The sequence below is a fragment of the Plecotus auritus genome (assembly GCF_963455305.1).
Source record: "Plecotus auritus genome assembly, chromosome: 6".
In the NCBI taxonomy this organism is placed as follows: domain Eukaryota; kingdom Metazoa; phylum Chordata; class Mammalia; order Chiroptera; family Vespertilionidae; genus Plecotus; species Plecotus auritus.
Window position 1 is genome coordinate 110559934 of NC_137773.1, and position 17332 is coordinate 110577265.

At 44.0% G+C, this 17332-nt stretch overlaps 1 protein-coding gene across 2 annotated transcripts in view; it reads left to right on the forward strand.

Moving 5' to 3' along the window:
* Positions 1-4737: 4737 nt before the first annotated feature.
* BBS7 (Bardet-Biedl syndrome 7) overlaps positions 4738-17332 on the forward strand; it is a 57001-nt gene continuing 44406 nt past the window's right edge. For both annotated transcript variants that reach the window (XM_080674676.1, XM_080674675.1), the window contains exons 1-4: positions 4738-4974; positions 6412-6477; positions 10011-10073; positions 14151-14326. In XM_080674676.1, the coding sequence (XP_080530802.1) occupies positions 4939-4974; positions 6412-6477; positions 10011-10073; positions 14151-14326 (341 nt within the window). In that variant the 5' untranslated portion in view covers positions 4738-4938. The remainder of the gene's footprint in view (positions 4975-6411; positions 6478-10010; positions 10074-14150; positions 14327-17332) is intronic.

A 17332-nucleotide genomic window follows, 5' to 3' on the forward strand; every position in this document is an offset into this window, starting at 1 on the left:
CTGGGCATATGCCCTGACGGGGAATTGAACCGTGATCTCCAAGTTCATAGGTCAAAGCTCAACCACTGAACCACGCTGATCAGGCTCAGGGGTTTAATTTTTTTTTAATCAATATGTTTTTATTATTTTTTAAAATATATTTTTATTGATTTCAGAGAGGAAGGGGGAGAGAGATAGCTAGAAACATCAATGATGAGAGGGAATCATTGATTGGCTTCTTCCTGCATGCCCCCTACTGAGTATGAGCCCGCAACCTGGGCATGTGCCCTTGACCAGAATCGAACCCGGGACCCTCCAGTCGGTAGGCTGATGCTCTATCCACTGAGCCAAACCAACTAGGACTAATTCTTGATTCACAATCATTTGTGAACTCTTCCCTAGAAGACCACAGAAACTAGGGAAGGTACAGTATCTTACTCACCGATAGTATTTCTGTAGGTGGAGCACACTGTGTGCATAAGGAAGGACTGATGGATAGGAGTCAAGGAATGTCATCTCTAGGTCAGATCCCAGGTCCCCATAGGTCAGCAGTAGTTTGAGGGTCCCTGCAGCCTTTTCAGGAGGTCTCTGATTTTGAAACTATTTTCATAACACTAAAATGTTATTTGCCCTTTTCACTGTGTTGACATTTGCACTGATGGTACAAAAGCCTTGGAGGTTAATACTGCTGGTTCTTAAGCATGAGTCAAAGCAGTGGGTTCAAACTATAGCAGTAATCTCCTATTCATCATGCCCACATTGTCAGGAAACAAAAGTTTCATATAAAAATGTGCGTTATGAAGCAGTAAAAATTGTTAATTTTAAGTCTTTACCCTTGAGTGTCTTTAAGTATTCTGGGTGATGATATGGGCAATACGCATACATCATTTCTACTGAATACCAAAGTACATCAGTTCTCTCAAGGAAAAGCACTGGTGTGATTATATTTGGGTTGCTAGCTGAACTCATTTTTTTTTCATGGAACTTTTTTTTTTTTAAAGCACAATTAACAAATTATGATTATTTGGATTTGGCTATTTGGCATTCAATTCAATTGAAGTGAACCTATCATTTCAAGGAAAACAATGGATATGTTACCAATGCTTAAAATTTGAGCCTTTATGCACAAGTTAGAGTTTTGCAAAATTTGTATCCACCATCTGAGGTTGACAGCTTTCCAATACTTAAGATATTTTCTGATGAAATCCGTGGTGATATTAATAAATGGGATTTTTGAATGTTGTATGATGAAGCCACATTCCACATTGCAACCAACTTTTCAAAAACTACCACTTGTTGAGTTTGGATCAAATTTTCTTCATATACTTTAAAAAACCACACACATATACCAATAGATTGAATGCAGAAGTAGAATTGGGACTCCCCTCTTTACTATCCTGGTGGACAGTAAATAGGTTTGGAAAATATTATTTTTCATTAAAATATTTAATGATTTTATTTTTAAACATTTTTAAAAGTTTCAGTTCTAATTTCTTTTTTTTTTTTTAAATAAATCTTTATTCAGATTATTACAATTATTTCTCCTTTTTTCCCCCATAGCTCCCCTCCAGCCATTTCCCACCCCACCTTCTGCCCTTATCTACCCCCCACTGTCCTCATCCATAGGTGTATGATTTTTGTCCAGTCTCTTCATGAACCCCCCCATATCCCTTTCCCCCTGAGAATTATCAGTCCACTCCCCTTCTATGCCCCCGATTCTACTGTATTCACCAGATTATTCTGTTCCTCAGGTTTTTAATTCACTTGATTTTTAGGTTCACTTGTTGATAGATATGTATTTGTTGTTCACAATTTTTATCTTTCCTTTTTTCTTCTTCCTCTTCTTTAAGAATACCTTTCAGCATTTCATATAATACTGGTTTGGTGGTGATGAACTCCTTTAGCTTTTTCTTGTCTGTGAAACTCTTTATCTGCCCTTCAATTCTGAATGATAGCTTTGCTGGGTAGAGTAATCTTGGTTGTAGGTTCTTGCTATTCATCACATTGAAAATTTCTTGCCACTCCCGTCTGGCCTGCATAGTTTCTGTTGAAAAGTCAGCTGACAGTCGTATGGGTGCTCCCTTGTAGGTAACTAACTGTTTTTCTCTTGCTGCTTTTAATATTCTCTCTTTGTCTTTTGCTCTTGGCATTTTAATTATGATGTGTCTTGGTGTAGTCCTCTTTGGATTCCTTTTGTTTGGGGTTCTGTGGGCTTCCTGGACTTGTAAGTCCATTTCTTTCACCAGGTGGGGGAAGTTTTCGGTCATTATTTCTTCAAATAGGTTTTCAGTATTTTGCTCTCTCTCTTCTTCTGGCACCCCCATAATTCTGATGTTGGTACGCTTGAAGTTGTCCCAGAGTCTTCTTACATTATCTTCAACTTTTTGGATTTTTTTTTTTGCTTTTTGCTTTTTCGGTTGAGTGTTTTTTGCTTCTTTGTATTTCAATTCTTTGACTTGATTTTTGTGTTCTTCTTGTCTGTTTTTGGGTCTCTGTATAATATTTTTTATTTCAGTCAGTGTATGTTTAATTTCTAGTTGGTCCTTTTTCATCTCTTCGAGGGTCTCGTTATATTTATCGGCCTTTTCTAGGATATTCTTAAAAAGCCTTATAACCGTGGTTTTGAATTCTATATCCAGTCGTTTGTTTTCCTCCATTTCTTTCGTTTGTGATCTGATTCTTAGACGCCGCATTTTCACTGCTTCCCTGAGTTGGTAGATTTGTGTGCTAGGTTTCCAATTTGGCCCAGTGGGTCTGCCTCCCCAGTTAACCTGAGGTGGACACTCTTGGTTCACACCTTTGTGGACTGTGTGTACAGCCTTGTTGTAATTAAGTCTTTATTGTTGTTGGTATCACTGGGAAGAATTGACCTCCAGGCCAGTTGGCTGTAAGGATCAGCTGTGTCTATGCTGGGAGAAGTCCGGTGCTGGAGACAGCCTTATAGGATTAGACTTGCCAAATTGCAATAGCCTCTGTGCTCAGCTTGGATGGGGTGGAGTCTCAGTCTTGGCTTCCCAACAGCCTTGCCCTTGCTAGCACGTGTGTGCCTTCAGTCCTCTGCCTTCCCGGCTCCCGATTCTCCGCCCGAGAGTCCAGACTCCCCCCACAAGAGCATGGGTCTCCGGGGGCTCGCCTGGAACTGGGGTTCACTGCAGTCAGAACTGGGGCTCACTTCAGTCAGAACTGGTGTTCAGTGCCGTCAGAAGCCTCTGCCTCCCTTCTGTTAGGGAAAGCCTGTGGCAGCCCCCGCAGCCTTTGTGCGCACTGGCGCGAGCGGACTTTCAGTCTTCCGCCTTCCCCGGCTCCCGAGTCTCCGCCCGAGAGTCCAGACTCCCCCCACAAGAGCGTGGGTCCCCGGGGGCTCGCCTGGAACTGGGGTTCACTGCAGTCAGAACTGGGGCTCACTTCAGTCAGAACTGGGGTTTTGTGCCGTCAGGAGCCTCTCACTCCCTTCCGCTAGGGAAAGCCTGCGGCAGCCCCCGCAGCCTTTGTGCGCACTGGCGCGAGCGGACTTTCAGTCTTCCGCCTTCCCCGGCTCCCGAGTCTCCGCCCGAGAGTCCAGACTCCCCCCACAAGAGCGTGGGTCCCCGGGGGCTCGCCTGGAACTGGGGTTCACTGCAGTCAGAACTGGGGCTCACTTCAGTCAGAACTGGTGTTCAGTGCCGTCAGGAGCCTCTGACTCCCTTCTGCTAGGGAAAGCCTGTGGCAGCCCCCGCAGCCTTTGTGCGCACTGGCGCGAGCGGACTTTCAGTCTTCCGCCTTCCCCGGCTCCCGAGTCTCCGCCCGAGAGTCCAGACTCCCCCCACAAGAGCGTGGGTCTCCAGGGGCTCGCCTGGAACTGGGGTTCACTGCAGTCAGAACTGGGGCTCACTTCAGTCAGAACTGGTGTTCGGTGCCGTCAGGAGCCTCTCACTCCCTTCCGCTAGGGAAAGCCTGTGGCAGCCCCCGCAGCCTTTGTGCGCACTGGCGCGAGCGGACTTTCAGTCTTCCGCCTTCCCCGGCTCCCGAGTCTCCGCCCGAGAGTCCAGACTCCCCCCACAAGAGCGTGGGTCCCCGGGGGCTCGCCTGGAACTGGGGTTCGCTGCAGTCAGAACTGGGGTTTAATGCGGTCGGGGGCTCCCTTCCCCCTTCCGCCAGAGAAAGCCAGCCAGGCACTCCGCCGCCCTTCCTCTCTGCGCGCACAAAGACCCTTTGCCGTACCTCCAATTCTCTGTGAGCTTTTCTCCTTCCTTCTAGTTGTAGAATTTTCACTCAGTCAGCTTTCCTGCGGTTCTGGATGGTGTCCGTTCTGTCTTTTAGTTGTAGTTTTGAAATTGTTGTGCGAGGCAGCAGTTTAGGTGTTTACCTATGCCGCCATCTTGGTTTCTCCCAGTTCTAATTTCTAATACGGTAAATATCAATAGATAACATATAAACAAAAGGTCTGTGGGGCCCTCAAAAGTTTGTAAGAATATTGTAAAGGCATCCTAAGGCCAAACGTTTGAGAACTGCTGCAATAAGCTAACGCCTATAACGGTGAAAATTCGTTGAGGGATCCTTTACAATGTCGGAGAAATAGGTCGGACGTACCCTTCTTCACATCAGTCCTTTTCATTCAAAAAGACTTAAGAAGTGCATCTCAGGGCAGCGGTGGGATGGAGCCAAGACTGCGTCTCCGGTCTCCCTGGAAACCACGCTTTCACGCTCAGTCCCTCTTCTCCTCTGATTGGAGAGGTTGGGAAAGGGGCGTGGCTTTCCTTTCGTTGGTGACCCACTCGCATGAACGTGTTGACGTCACACCGGACGCCGTTGCCCTGAGGCCCGCGATTGCATCCCCCCACTGCGGCCACTGGGCTGGGGTCACCCCTCCGAGGGACTCGAGTTGAGCTGTTGAGCAGTTTCCCCTCGGAGGCCTGGGTTCTGGCATCTCTGTCCGTCCGATCCCGGCCCGGCGCTGCCCGGCGCGTCCCTGCCGCCGTCATGGATCTGCATTTGCACCGAGCGGATTATGTACAGGTAAACCCGAGGGGGCGGGGCGGCGCCGTGCGGTGGGCCCAGCTCCCCGGAGGCCGCGGTCGGTCCTCCACTGACTTCGGTGCGCGGGAGCGGGGCCGGTGGCGAATGCGGGGCGGGGAGCTGCCCGCCCTCTGGTCGCCCTCCTCCCGGGCAGCTCCGGCTCGTCCGCGACGGTCCACGGCGCCTGGGAAGGAAGCTGGCGCCAAGGGCTCCGACGCGACCCCCGATCCCTCTGACCCTGAGTCCCTGTCTCCCCGTACCCTCCCCGGAGCGCCCCTATTTCTTACTGTAAGCCGGGCCCGTCCGACCTGACCGCAGCCAACAAGTACCGAATCCCCATGGACATTCTGAATGGTCCTGTGATGGATGAGGGTCCCGGGGCTCGGAAGAGGCAGTTGCTGCAGAAACAGCCTTGGCGCCGTCTGCGTTCCCTCGTCTGCTCCACGTCCTGCGGCTCGGCCAGCCCGTCAGGCCGGCGGTGCACGTGTGGCAGGTCACCTGCCAGGGGGTTATGCTGAGCGCTCCCCACCGGCTCTCGCCCGTCTCCCGCTGTCACCGCGTCCTGCTTTGCTCATCTAAATTAAACGTCCCTTGAATAGGTCCCATTTCTCATCTCCATTGCCCCCGCCGCCCCCGCCTCCTCCGTTGCTCGGGTACTTGAAACAGCCTTCGGATTGGGCTCCCAGCCTCCAGTCCCACCTCCCTCCTGCCGTCCTTCACGTCCCTTCCTAGATTTATGTTTCAAAGTCCAAATCCAAGTACATGCTTTTAAACTGTAATACCACTCCCTGGCATGCAGAATAACATTATAGATTTACACTGCCTGGGAATTCTTTCTGGATTGGTTGTTTTCTCCAAGTTGACTCTGGTCCTCCTCCCCTAGCTCTCAGTGCACCTCTGGTGACAGTTCCCCCGGGGAACAAGCCATTTTTCCTCTTCTGTACCTTTTGTAAAACCATCTTCAGCATCAGTTTTATTGGACATCATTGCCATCAGGATATTTGGTGTTTTAGCAAAAATCTTCTTTGTTGTCTTTTTAATAATTATTCTGTCCAATCAAGATTTTTAAATTCCTTTAAAAAAAAAAAAACTCTTTAACAACTGTATGAACTTGTAAAAGAAGGCTTCTAGAAATATTTTTTCATGAAGTAGCTTGTCAGTAAGGTCACAAAAAAAATTTTTTTTTGGCTTGACAGCATAAATTTTGACAAAGGTAAATTTTATTGTTTGGGGGTTATTTCCTGTCTTCTGACTTTTGTGACATATTTTATTAGGTAACAAGTACATCACTGATAGTAATAATTACTTTGTATCACTAGTCATTGCAGTGAAAAGTAAAACTCACTGTGATTTGCATCTGCTGGTCCTGCTAATTTCTGATGTAGTGACTTAGAGGACGGTTGAGAGAACATTCACTGGGTGCTGCTGTGTTTCCAGGTGGGAGTGACATCTCAAAAGACCATGAAGCTGCTTCCGGCCTCCAGAGGCAGTGCTACACAAAAGGTACTGTAGAGATGCGATTTCTGCACATCTCCTTAGCTGCAGCAGCAGAGAGGTTTGTGTTTCCTTCCTTAGTGGTAAGCTGTTCTTTTTACAATGCTAATGTGAAAATGGCAATGAAGTTCTTTAGATTAGAACACAGGTTGAAATACCAAGTGACATTTACAAACAGTCATTTTCTAGAACATTATAAGCTTACTAGTGACCCAGTGCATGGATTCGTGCACATTGAAAGGAAATTAATTAGAAGGTGGCCGGTGGGGCGGGACTGGGTGAGATGGGCCAGACACGCCCTGAAGCCAACCTCCTGCAGTCCCTCCCCAGCATCTGCAGAGTGAGCAGGGGTCCCTCCTGCAGGTGGGGTCCCTTGGCCTGGCCTGCGGGGATCAGGCCAAAACCGGCTCTCCAACATCCCCCAAGGGGTCCCAGAGTGCAAGAGGGCACTCTGCAAAGTTGCTGTTGTACAGGGTGTGGAATGCAAACGCAAGTGTGCAGTAAACCAGATTTGGGGCAACAGTGCCCCAGCAACAACATAACCCATGGCCGAAGGTGGGATTGTGCGGCCCCACAAAGAATCAGGCTCCCTCCTCTCTGGTTTCAGGGTGCGTCACCCGAGAACTGCTGCTGCCAAGTCACTGCAGCTCCTGCATTGAGTGTCTGCCCCCTGGTGGTCAGTGCGTGTCATAGCGGCCGGTTGGTCAGTCGGACACTTAGCATATTAACATTTATCTATATAGATTATGCACAATTAATAAATAGTATAAGCAAACTTATTAAAATCGTATTCTGTTTTTCTGGAAATAATATATGTGTATACTTGTGTGTACCAGATTGTGTATGTGTCTGCCAGGGCAACACATCCTATCTAATAAAAAAGTAATATGTAAATTGACCATCACCCCAACACACAAGATGGCTGCCCCCAGGTGGACACAAAATGGCCACTACAAGATGGCCAGCAGGAGAGGGCAGTTGGGAGGGACCAGGCCTTCAGGGGAGAGCAGTTGGGGGGGCGGAGACCAGGCCTGCAGGGGAGGGCAGTTAGGGGTGACCAGGCCTGCAAGGGAGGGCAGTTAGGCATCAATCAGGCTGTCAGGGGAGTGGTTAGGGGGTGATCAGACTCCGGGCAGTTAGGGGCAATTAGGAAGGCAGGCAGATGAGCAGTTGGGAGCCAGCAGTCCTATATTGTGAGAGGGATGTTCGACTGCCCGTTTAGGCCTGATCCTACTGGCATAGGGCCTAAACAGGCAGTCGGACATCCCTCCAGGGGTTCCAGATTGAAGAGGGTGCAGGCTAGGCTGAGGGACACACCCCCCATGCATGAATTTCGTGCACTGGGCCTCTAGTTTTATTATAGAATATCAAACATATCACATTTGTCCCTGGCCGGTGTGGTTTAGTTGGTTGAGCGTTGCCTGTACCCAAGGTCCCCGGTTCACAGCTGGTCAATGCTTCTCTCTCTCTCCTTCCTCTCTCTCTCAAAATCAGTTAAAAAACACACAACATGTCGCATTTATTAGTGTTGCTGGTTTCATCAGAAAAGTTAAGAATTTTGAAGCTGTCAGTCTCACAGTGGCAGATACAAGTTTTCTAAAATACTGATTTTCACTTGAAAGCTCAAACTTCACCATATTAGCAAATACTGTCAGTGGTTTTCCTTTGAAATAATAAGCTCACTTCCGTCAGGTTTTTTTTTTAAGTCCATGAAATACTCGTGTGTTAATAACAACAGTTGCTGGTTATTCTTACATAGTTAAAAATGTTGTTTCTTGAAAAAAATGGATAGTGTCACTCATCACTCAAACAATGATACAAGTGCTTTTTGGGTATACAGCAGACGTGTTTAATGCACACTTCCTATTTTTTTCACACTAAATATTAAAAAGGCATGTATTCAAGGGTCAAGATTTAATAAGATTAGTTATTTTTATTGCTTCATCAAGGACATTCTTACATGAAACTAGATTGTTTTCCCCTTAACTCTCATTTGATGATGAAGATTACAGGTTACTGATATTGTTTGGTGTCATTGTTTTTTATTTCTTGTCAGATACCGTTAACTTTGCCCACCAGTTCTGTATCATTATTGCAAATATCAACCTAATTAAAAAGGAAAATAAAGTCTTTCTTAGAAAAATGTGTTGACTGGGCAGATTCCCTAAAAGGTTCTTGTTGACTTCCATGTGTCTAGGAACCCACTTTGGGAATCCCTGTAATAGATTGTTGTACAAATTATTGAGTAGTGTATTGTCAAAAAATCAAAACCTTAACTATGTGTTTTTTCATCTTTTCAAAGATCCATGAATCTGAAAATGTGAACATAATTATTTGTGAATGCTCATTGCTCTAGGGAAAAAGTCCACATTTTCATCAAATACACAAAGGGGTTTGTGATCCCCTGTAGAAAGTTAAGAATCAGTGGCCTAAGAACCAAGTCTGCACAATATAAACGTTGCTATATTTGAGACTTGTTTTACATCCTAATAGTAGGCCAATTTTGTGCTTGAAAAGAACATTTATACTTTGATTCTTGGGATGAGTGACTTATTTATTTACATACACACACACACACACACACACACACACACACACACACACATACATACACATACACACTCCTACATATATAAATCGACTAGAAGCCCAGTGCATGAAATTCATGCACGGGTAGGGTTCCTAGGCCTGGCTGGTGATCAGAGTTGATCAGTGGGGCGACCAGCGGTGTGATCAGGGCCCCTGCTCACACCCGCCTTGGCTGGCCTGGCGCCGCCCGGTCGCCGGCCCTATTCCCCCTGCTGCTGGTCAGGGCCTGCAGGCTGGGGGCAGCTCCTGTGTTGAGCGTCTGCCCCCTGGTGGTCAGTGCATGTCATAGCAACCGGTCGTTCCACAGGTCATTCCACTGTTCGGTCAATTTGCAATTAGGGTTTTACTATATAGGATGCTTATATATTAGATCAAAAGTAATTGTTTTTCTAATCTATTTCTTTTGTCTTCTTGATCAATTGCTGAGAAAGAGATGTTAAAATCTCCCTTTCTATTTATTTCAGAGTAATTCATTGGCCACATTGGATAATTGATCATTGTTAAAGCTGGGTGATGGATACATGGGAATTCATTATGTTATTCTGTGTACATTTGCATATGTTAAAAGTTTTCCATTAAACAAGTTTAAAAAATATCAAATCAGTGAGTCACCGCTTTATTGGGTAATGTTTTGAAAATTAATCTTAAAATGTTCTTATGCTTCAGTTAAGAAAAAAAAGAAATGACCTCCCTGACATCTCTGTCCCTATTTTCTTGTGCTTTTACATTGTAGGAACAGAACATAAGACCACCTCCTTTCATAACCACTCTCCATGGCCTTCTAGTTAGCCTTTTCTATAATTCTTTGGAGGATTAATTTTTGAGGGGGTGTCCTAGATTTTCTGATTTCTGCTTTTAAAATCACAATTTATATATTGAGAATATTGTTTTCTCCATATATAGTTAATAGGGTATAATAATAGTAATTGTAGATTCTCTTCAATCTATTACAGGTGGTTATTGGAGATCATGAAGGGGTAGTTTTGTGCTTTGGCATGAAGAAAGGAGAAGCAGTGGTATGTACAGCATTTTTAGGGGAAAACAGGAATTTCTAAAAGAGAAACACACCACTTATTGAATAATCCTAGGTTAAAAATTTTCTAAAATTCAATGAAAAAATGGGTTGTGAGGGAAATAGTTATATGAAGTACGAGGCTACAGATAGCACAAGAGTCATTTGCCAGCTATTTGTAAAACACCTTTGGTAGCCTACGGTGATTTATTAGTTTTGTGTGCCGAGTAGCAAATTACCGCAAACTTAGGGGTTTAAAACAACACACATTTATTATCTCACAGTTTCTCTGGGTCAGGAGTCTGGGCTCAAAATTTCACATGGCTGCAATGGAGATGTCAGCCAGGCCCTATTCCTTCCCAGAGCTCAAAATCCTGTTTCTAAACTCAGGGTTTTTGGCAGAATTTAGTTCCTTGCTGTTGGACCTAGGACTGAGGCCCCCACTTTATTGCTGTCTGTAAGCCAGGGTGGGTCTCAGCTTCTGGAGGCCCCACAGTTCCTTGCTGTGTGATGCTCTCCCAGGCCCTCTCACAGCATTGTGACCTCCTGCTCGGACCAGCAGGAAAACCTTCCAAGTCTCTAAGATGCAGGCTTACATAACATAGTGTAAATGGAGGTGACTGTTCATCACCTTTGCCACTTCATGTAACCTAATCAAGGAAGTGGTTATTACAACATCATATCCACAGATCATAATTTACAAGTAATGGGTTTGTGATGGGAAGTCTGATATTCATTATACTTTATATGGGATTTACAAAAAGATAAAGAAAGTGAAAACTATCAGAAAATTAATATTTCCATTATTCATATAAACTCTCAGATATTTTATTTTTATTATTATTTTTTTAAATCCTCACCTGAGGATATTTTTCCATTGATTTTTTAGAAAGAGTGGAAGAGAGAGGGAAAGACAGAGAGAAATACCAATGTGAGAGAAACACATCAATTGGTTGCCTCCTAAACTTGCCCTGACCAGGGCCCTGGCCAGGGAGGAGCCTACAACCTAGGTACATACCCTGATCGGAATTGAACCTGGGACCCTTCGGTCTGTAGGCCGACGCTCTATCTACTGAGCCAAACCTGCTAGGGCATTGTCTCATATATTTTAAAGTAACAGAAGAAAGAATCTGCTGCCAGTAATAAAATGGAAAATAAGGAAGACATTTTTACCAATGTTGTTTCCCATTTATTTATTTATTTATTTATTTATTTTTTAATAAATATTGTTCAGATTATTACAATTGTTCCTCTTTACTCCCCGTTCCCATAGCTCCCCTCCACCCGGTTCCCACCCCACCCTCTGCCCTTATCCCCCCAACCCCCACTGTCCTCATCCATAGGTGTACGATTTTTGTCCAGTCTCTTCCTGCACCCCCCACACTCCTTTCCCCCTGAGAATTGTCAGTCCACTCCCTTTCTATGCCCCTCATTCTATTATATTCACCAGTTTATTCTGTACATCAGATTTTTTATTCACTCGATTTTTAGATTCACTTGTTGATAGATATGTATTTGTTGTTCATAATTTTTATCTTTACCTTTTTCTTCTTCCTCTTCTTAAAGAATACCTTTCAGCATTTTATATAATACTGGTTTGGCGGTGATGAACTCCTTTAACTTTTTCTTTTCTGTGAAGCTCTTTATCTGCCCTTCAATTCTGAATGATAGCTTTGCTGGGTAGAGTAATCTTGGTTGTAGGTTCTTGCTGTTCATCACTTTGAATATTTCTTGCCACTCCCGTCTGGCCTGCATAGTTTCTGTTGAGAAATCAGCTGACAGTTGTATGGGTACTCCCTTGTAGGTAACTAACTGTTTTTCTCTTGCTGCTTTTAATATTCTCTCTTTGTCTTTTGCCCTTGGCATTTTAATTATGATGTGTCTTGGTGTGGTCCTCTTTGGATTCCTTTTGTTTGGGGTTCTGTGCGCTTCCTGGACTTGTAAGTCTATTTCTTTCACCAGGTGGGGGATGTTTTCTGTCATTATTTCTTCAAATATGTTTTCAGTATCTTGCTCTCTCTCTTCTTCTGGCACCCCCATAATTCGGATGTTGGTACGCTTGAGGTTGTCCCAGAGGCTCCTTACACTATCTTCAAATTTTTGGATTCTTTTTTCTTTTTGCTTTTCCGGTTGGGTGTTTTTTGCTTCTTTGTATTTCAAATCTTTGAGTTGATTCTTGTGATCCTTTAGTCTGCTGTTGGATCTCTGTATATTATTCTTTATTTCAGTCAGTGTATGCTTAATTTCTAGTTGGTCCTTTTTCATATCCTTGAGGGGCTAGCTAAATTTATCGGCCTTTTCTAGAAATTCTTGAAAAACCTTATAACCGTGGTTTTGAACTCCATATCCAGTCGTTTGCTTTCCTCCATTTCTTTCATTTGTGACCTGTTTCTTTACTCCACATTTTGGCTGCTTCCCTGAGTTGATAGAGTGGCTTTGTGTGCTAGGTGTCCTATAGGGCCCAGTGGCTCAGCCTCCCCAGATACCTGAGATGGACACTCTTGGTGCACCCCTTTGTGGGCTGTGTGCACACTCTTGTTGTAGTTAAGCCTTGATTGTTGTTGGTATCACTGGGAGGAATTGACCTCCAGGCCAATTGGCTGTGAGGATAAGCTGTGTCTAAGATGGGAGAACTTCTGTGCTGGAGACACCCTTCTGAGGCAAGACTTGCTTCATTGGGGCTTTGGTGCTCACTGAGTCTGCCCCCTGAGTGTGTCCCTATGGATCTGAGGAGTTGTAATCTGGATGGTCCCACTCTGACCCCTGGGTACACTGGCTCTTGGATCTCCAAGGAGGTGCTAATTTAGCCTCTTCCTGAGGCCACCCAGCAGGAGCTACGGAGAGAGCTGCAGATTCCTCTTCTTTGTTTGGGTTTGGAGGTGCCCAGATGAGGCCCAGCTATGAAGCAATGCAAGCTGCTGTGGGGCCTTGGGCCTTCTTTTGGATGTTCTGGGTCTCACTGACTCAGCTGCAGTTTGTTAGGTAATTTTAGTTTTCAAAGGACCAGGCCATTCATATGCAAAAGCCTCTATACTCAGCTTGGATGGGGTGGAGTCTCAGAGTGGAGCAAACAGCAATGGCTTCGTGGGGCAGGATCTCAGGGTGGAGCAAACAGCAATGGCTTCCCATCAGCCCTGCCCTAAGAGGCCCCTGGGTCTCAGTGTCCCGCAGTAATCACTGCAAGCACCTCTGAGAGAAAGCCGCCCTCGAGTTCCGCCCGCTGCCAGACCGTACAGTTTCTCCCCGTATGAGTCTGGGTCCCCAGAGTCTCACCCGGAACTGGAGTTCAGAGCAGTTGGTAGCTTTTGTCTCCCTCCCAATTGTGAAAGCCAGCTGTGTACTCAGTTGCCAGCCCTCTCTGCGCGAGCCCCTCCCGTACCTCTGCCTTCTGCAGCTCCTGTGAGTCTCAGTGTGCTTTTCTCTTTCCTTCTAGTTGTAGAATTTCCACTCAGCCAGCCTTCCTGTGGTTCTGGATGATGTCTGTTTTGTCTTTTAGTTGTAGTTTTGAAATTGTTATGCAAGGCAGCTGTTCAGGTGTTTACCTATGCCACCATCTTGGTTTCTCCTCTGTTGTTTCCCATTTAATAGAGAAGTAATAAGTTAAGGTTTCCAGTAAAGTATGTAGTTATTTATACTACTGACATTTATAAAAATTTTGAAGAAACTAGGAGAGGTTCATTTTAAAAAGAAGATTCAGTGTAACAGCATGCCATTGGAACCAGGTGGGGAATCTTGTGAAAATGCAGATTCTCATTCTGTAGATCGGGGTTGGGCCTAAGATTCTGCACTTTTTACAAAGTAGTGATGGAATGCCACTGTTCAGTGAGCTCTACTTTGAGTTGCAAGGGTTTAGATTTTAATGATGTCACTGAAATATGTGTGGGAAAAGTATTCCAAAATTTCAAGGTATTTAGCAAAAAAACCAGAAGACCTACTGAAATAAAATCATTTGTATCTAATAGTATTTCTATATAGTAGAACTATACTATTTTTGTAAATTTAAAATCCCAGCATTTTTACAGTAAAGGAAAATGCTTTTAGTAACTTTGTCTACTTAATTTCACCCCAATGATTCCTGCAGGCAGTGTTCAAGACTTTACCAGGGCAGAAGATCGCAAGACTGGAGCTAGGAGGCATTCTTAACACACCCCAAGAAAAAATTTTTGTTGCTGCAGGATCTGAGATTCGAGGCTTCACAAAAAGAGGAAAACAGTTCCTTTCTTTTGAAACAAACCTCACTGAAAGCATTAAAGCTATGTATGTTTACTCTCTTTTTTAATATTTATTTTTACATTTTTAACATTTTGGAAAGGTGACAAACATTTGATTAAGTATCATATCATAACAGGTTTTCTGGGAAATAAATTTGACTAAAGGTATTTTATTTATTCGGAAATTAAATTTAATCTTAAATCAATATAAAATCAATGGGTTATTGAAATGTTTTCTTGTTAAGGCTTTTATAGTATTTATACATTTATTCTATTTTCTTTTAATATATTTTATTGATTTCAGAAATGGAGGGTGAGGGAGAGAGATAGAAACATCAATGATGAGAAAGTATCATTGATCGGCTGCCTCCTGCATGCCCCACACTGGGGATCGAGTCTGCAACCCAGGTATGTGCCCTGACCGAGAATCAAACTGTGACCTCCTGGTTCATAGGTCGATGCTCAACCACTGAGCCATGCTAGCTGAACTACATTTAATTTTGACTGGTTGACTCAGTTATGATTTATAATCAAGGGATAAAAGAAAAAAGTGGAAGAAATCTCTAGATATTTAAGTTTCTGTTTCTTTGCTGTCTCTGCTAGTTCCAGTTTCAAGTTAGCATCATTTTCTTAGAAGGCTAGCCGTCAAAGTTGATGACTACCAATAGGGTATAATTTCAGGTGAATCAGGTAAGACTCTAAGTGACAAATAGCTCTTTCAGTGGTTTCCTGATGCAGTTAAAACTTTAGATTTGGAATCTTGGAAAGGCTTTAAATTCATCTCATCTACTGTTTCTCAAACCTGCTGCTTAGGAGAAGCCCCTAGAAGCTTGAATCAATAGATTCCTTGCCTGGCGGGCATGGCCCAGTGCTTGAGCTTTGACCTATGAACTAGGAGGTCAGGGTTCAATTTTCATCAAGCACATGTCCCCGTTGCCTAGATTGCAGCTCGATCCCCACTAGGGGGCATGCAGGAGGCAGCCAATCAATGATTCTCTCTCATCATTGATGTTTCTGTCTCTCTCCCTCTCCTTTCCTCTCTGAAATTAATTTTTAAAATATATTTTAATTAATTTATTAAATATCTTAAAAAGAGAGATTCCTTGTCCTATGTTGTACCTGCAGAATCAGAATTATTAGGAGTAGGTTAAAAGAAAACAGTTCTTCATCTGAATCTGATGCAGCCACGATGTGTAAGCAGCCAGACCTCAGTTTAAAAAGTACTGATTCAGTCCAGAGTTCTGTGTATGCACAGCTCTGTTCCATGCACGCGCATGCCCTGACTTCAGGGCTGGAGAACTTGAGCTTAGATAAGAAGTAAACAATGACAAGTGGAAGTACTTCAGTGCTTTAGCAAAAATATAATACTTTTGAAATGCTTTTGTAGATAGACATGGCCAATGAAGATCGTGAAATACTACAATCAAAGTAATACAGTAATTATTAACATACCTCCACATTTAAAAAGGTATGTGGAGCCCTCTCTGGTTTGGTTCAGTGGGTAGAGTGTCCACCTGTGGACTTATGGGTCCTGAGTTTGATTTCGATCAAGGGCACATGCCCAGGTTACAGGCTCAACCCCCATTGTGGGGAGGGGGGATGCAGGAGGCAGCCAATCAATAATCTCTCTCATCATTGATGTTTCTCTCTCTCCCTCTCCCTTCCTCTCTGAAATCAATAAAAATATATTTTAAAAAAAGGTATGTGGACAGAGTTGGGGTGATAAGGAGTCTGGTGGTGTTTTAATTTTATCTTTCAATTACAGTTTACATTTAATGTTATTTTGTATTCCTTTCAGGTGTATATCATAGTGGTTAGACAGTTATATACTTTACAGAGTGCTCCCCCAATATTTCCAATGCCCACCTGGGACCATGCATAGTTCTTACAACATTACTGACTACATTCCCTATGCTGTACTTTATATACCCATGACTATTTTGCAATAAGGAGTCTAGTTTTTATTTTTTAAAATATATTTTTATTGGTTTCAGAGAGGAAGAGAAAAGGAGGGAGAGAAACATCAATGATGAGAGACAATCATTGATCGGCTGCCTCCTGCACACTTCCTACTGGGGATTGAGCCTGCAACCTGTGCATGTGCCCTGACCAGGAATCGAACCATGACTTCCTGGTTCATAGGTCCACACTCAACCACTGAGCCACACCAGCCAGGCATTTCTTTTTTAGAGAGAGTAGAAGGGAGGGGAGAGACAGAGAGAGAAACATCGATAGGAGAGAGACACATTAATTGGTTGCCTTCTGCACACACCCTGACCAGGCCTGCGATTGAACCTGCATCCGAGGTACGTGCCCCTGACTGGAATAGATCCCGGGACCCTTCAGTCCATGGGCTGACACTCAACCATTGAGCCACACTGGCCAGGGCTAGGAGTCTAGTTTTTAAACTGTTTTTACTGGAGTGGCAGAGGTGGGTGAAAAGGCTGTTTACTTAATTTTTGAAAAATTACCTGAAAATCCACATTTTTATAAGATTTCATAAGAAAACAAAGTTATAACTTAAAAATATTCAATAAGGAAATTGACACCTATAAAATTGGTTACCACTCCCACATGCTTCCTGGCTTAACGTTTCCATGTACCTCACTTTGTCAACAATAGCGATTGCCAAGTAGCACTTTGGACAATGTAATGCAAATATAATGCAGATGGATTTCAAAATGAAATTTCAAATAAAGAAAGATGTGGAAGTTCATTAGGTGGATAGGAATGATATGCAGCGTCACAAAGTAAGGCCACCTGAGCAATAAATTAAAGAAGAGGAAATCAATGAGGATCATTATAGAATAAGGAATAATCTTAGTATCAAAAATTTTAAGTACACCTTAGAGGTGAATAGGTGAATCCTTCAAGTAAAACCTCTGTAGCCCTAACTGGTTTGGCTCAGTGGATAGAGCATCAGCCTGCAGACTGAAGGGTCCCAGGTTTAATTCCTGTCGAGGGCACATGCCTGGGTTGTGGGCCCAATCCCCAGGAGGAGGCGTGCGGGAGGCAGCCGATCATTGACTCTCTCTCATCATTGATGTTTCTG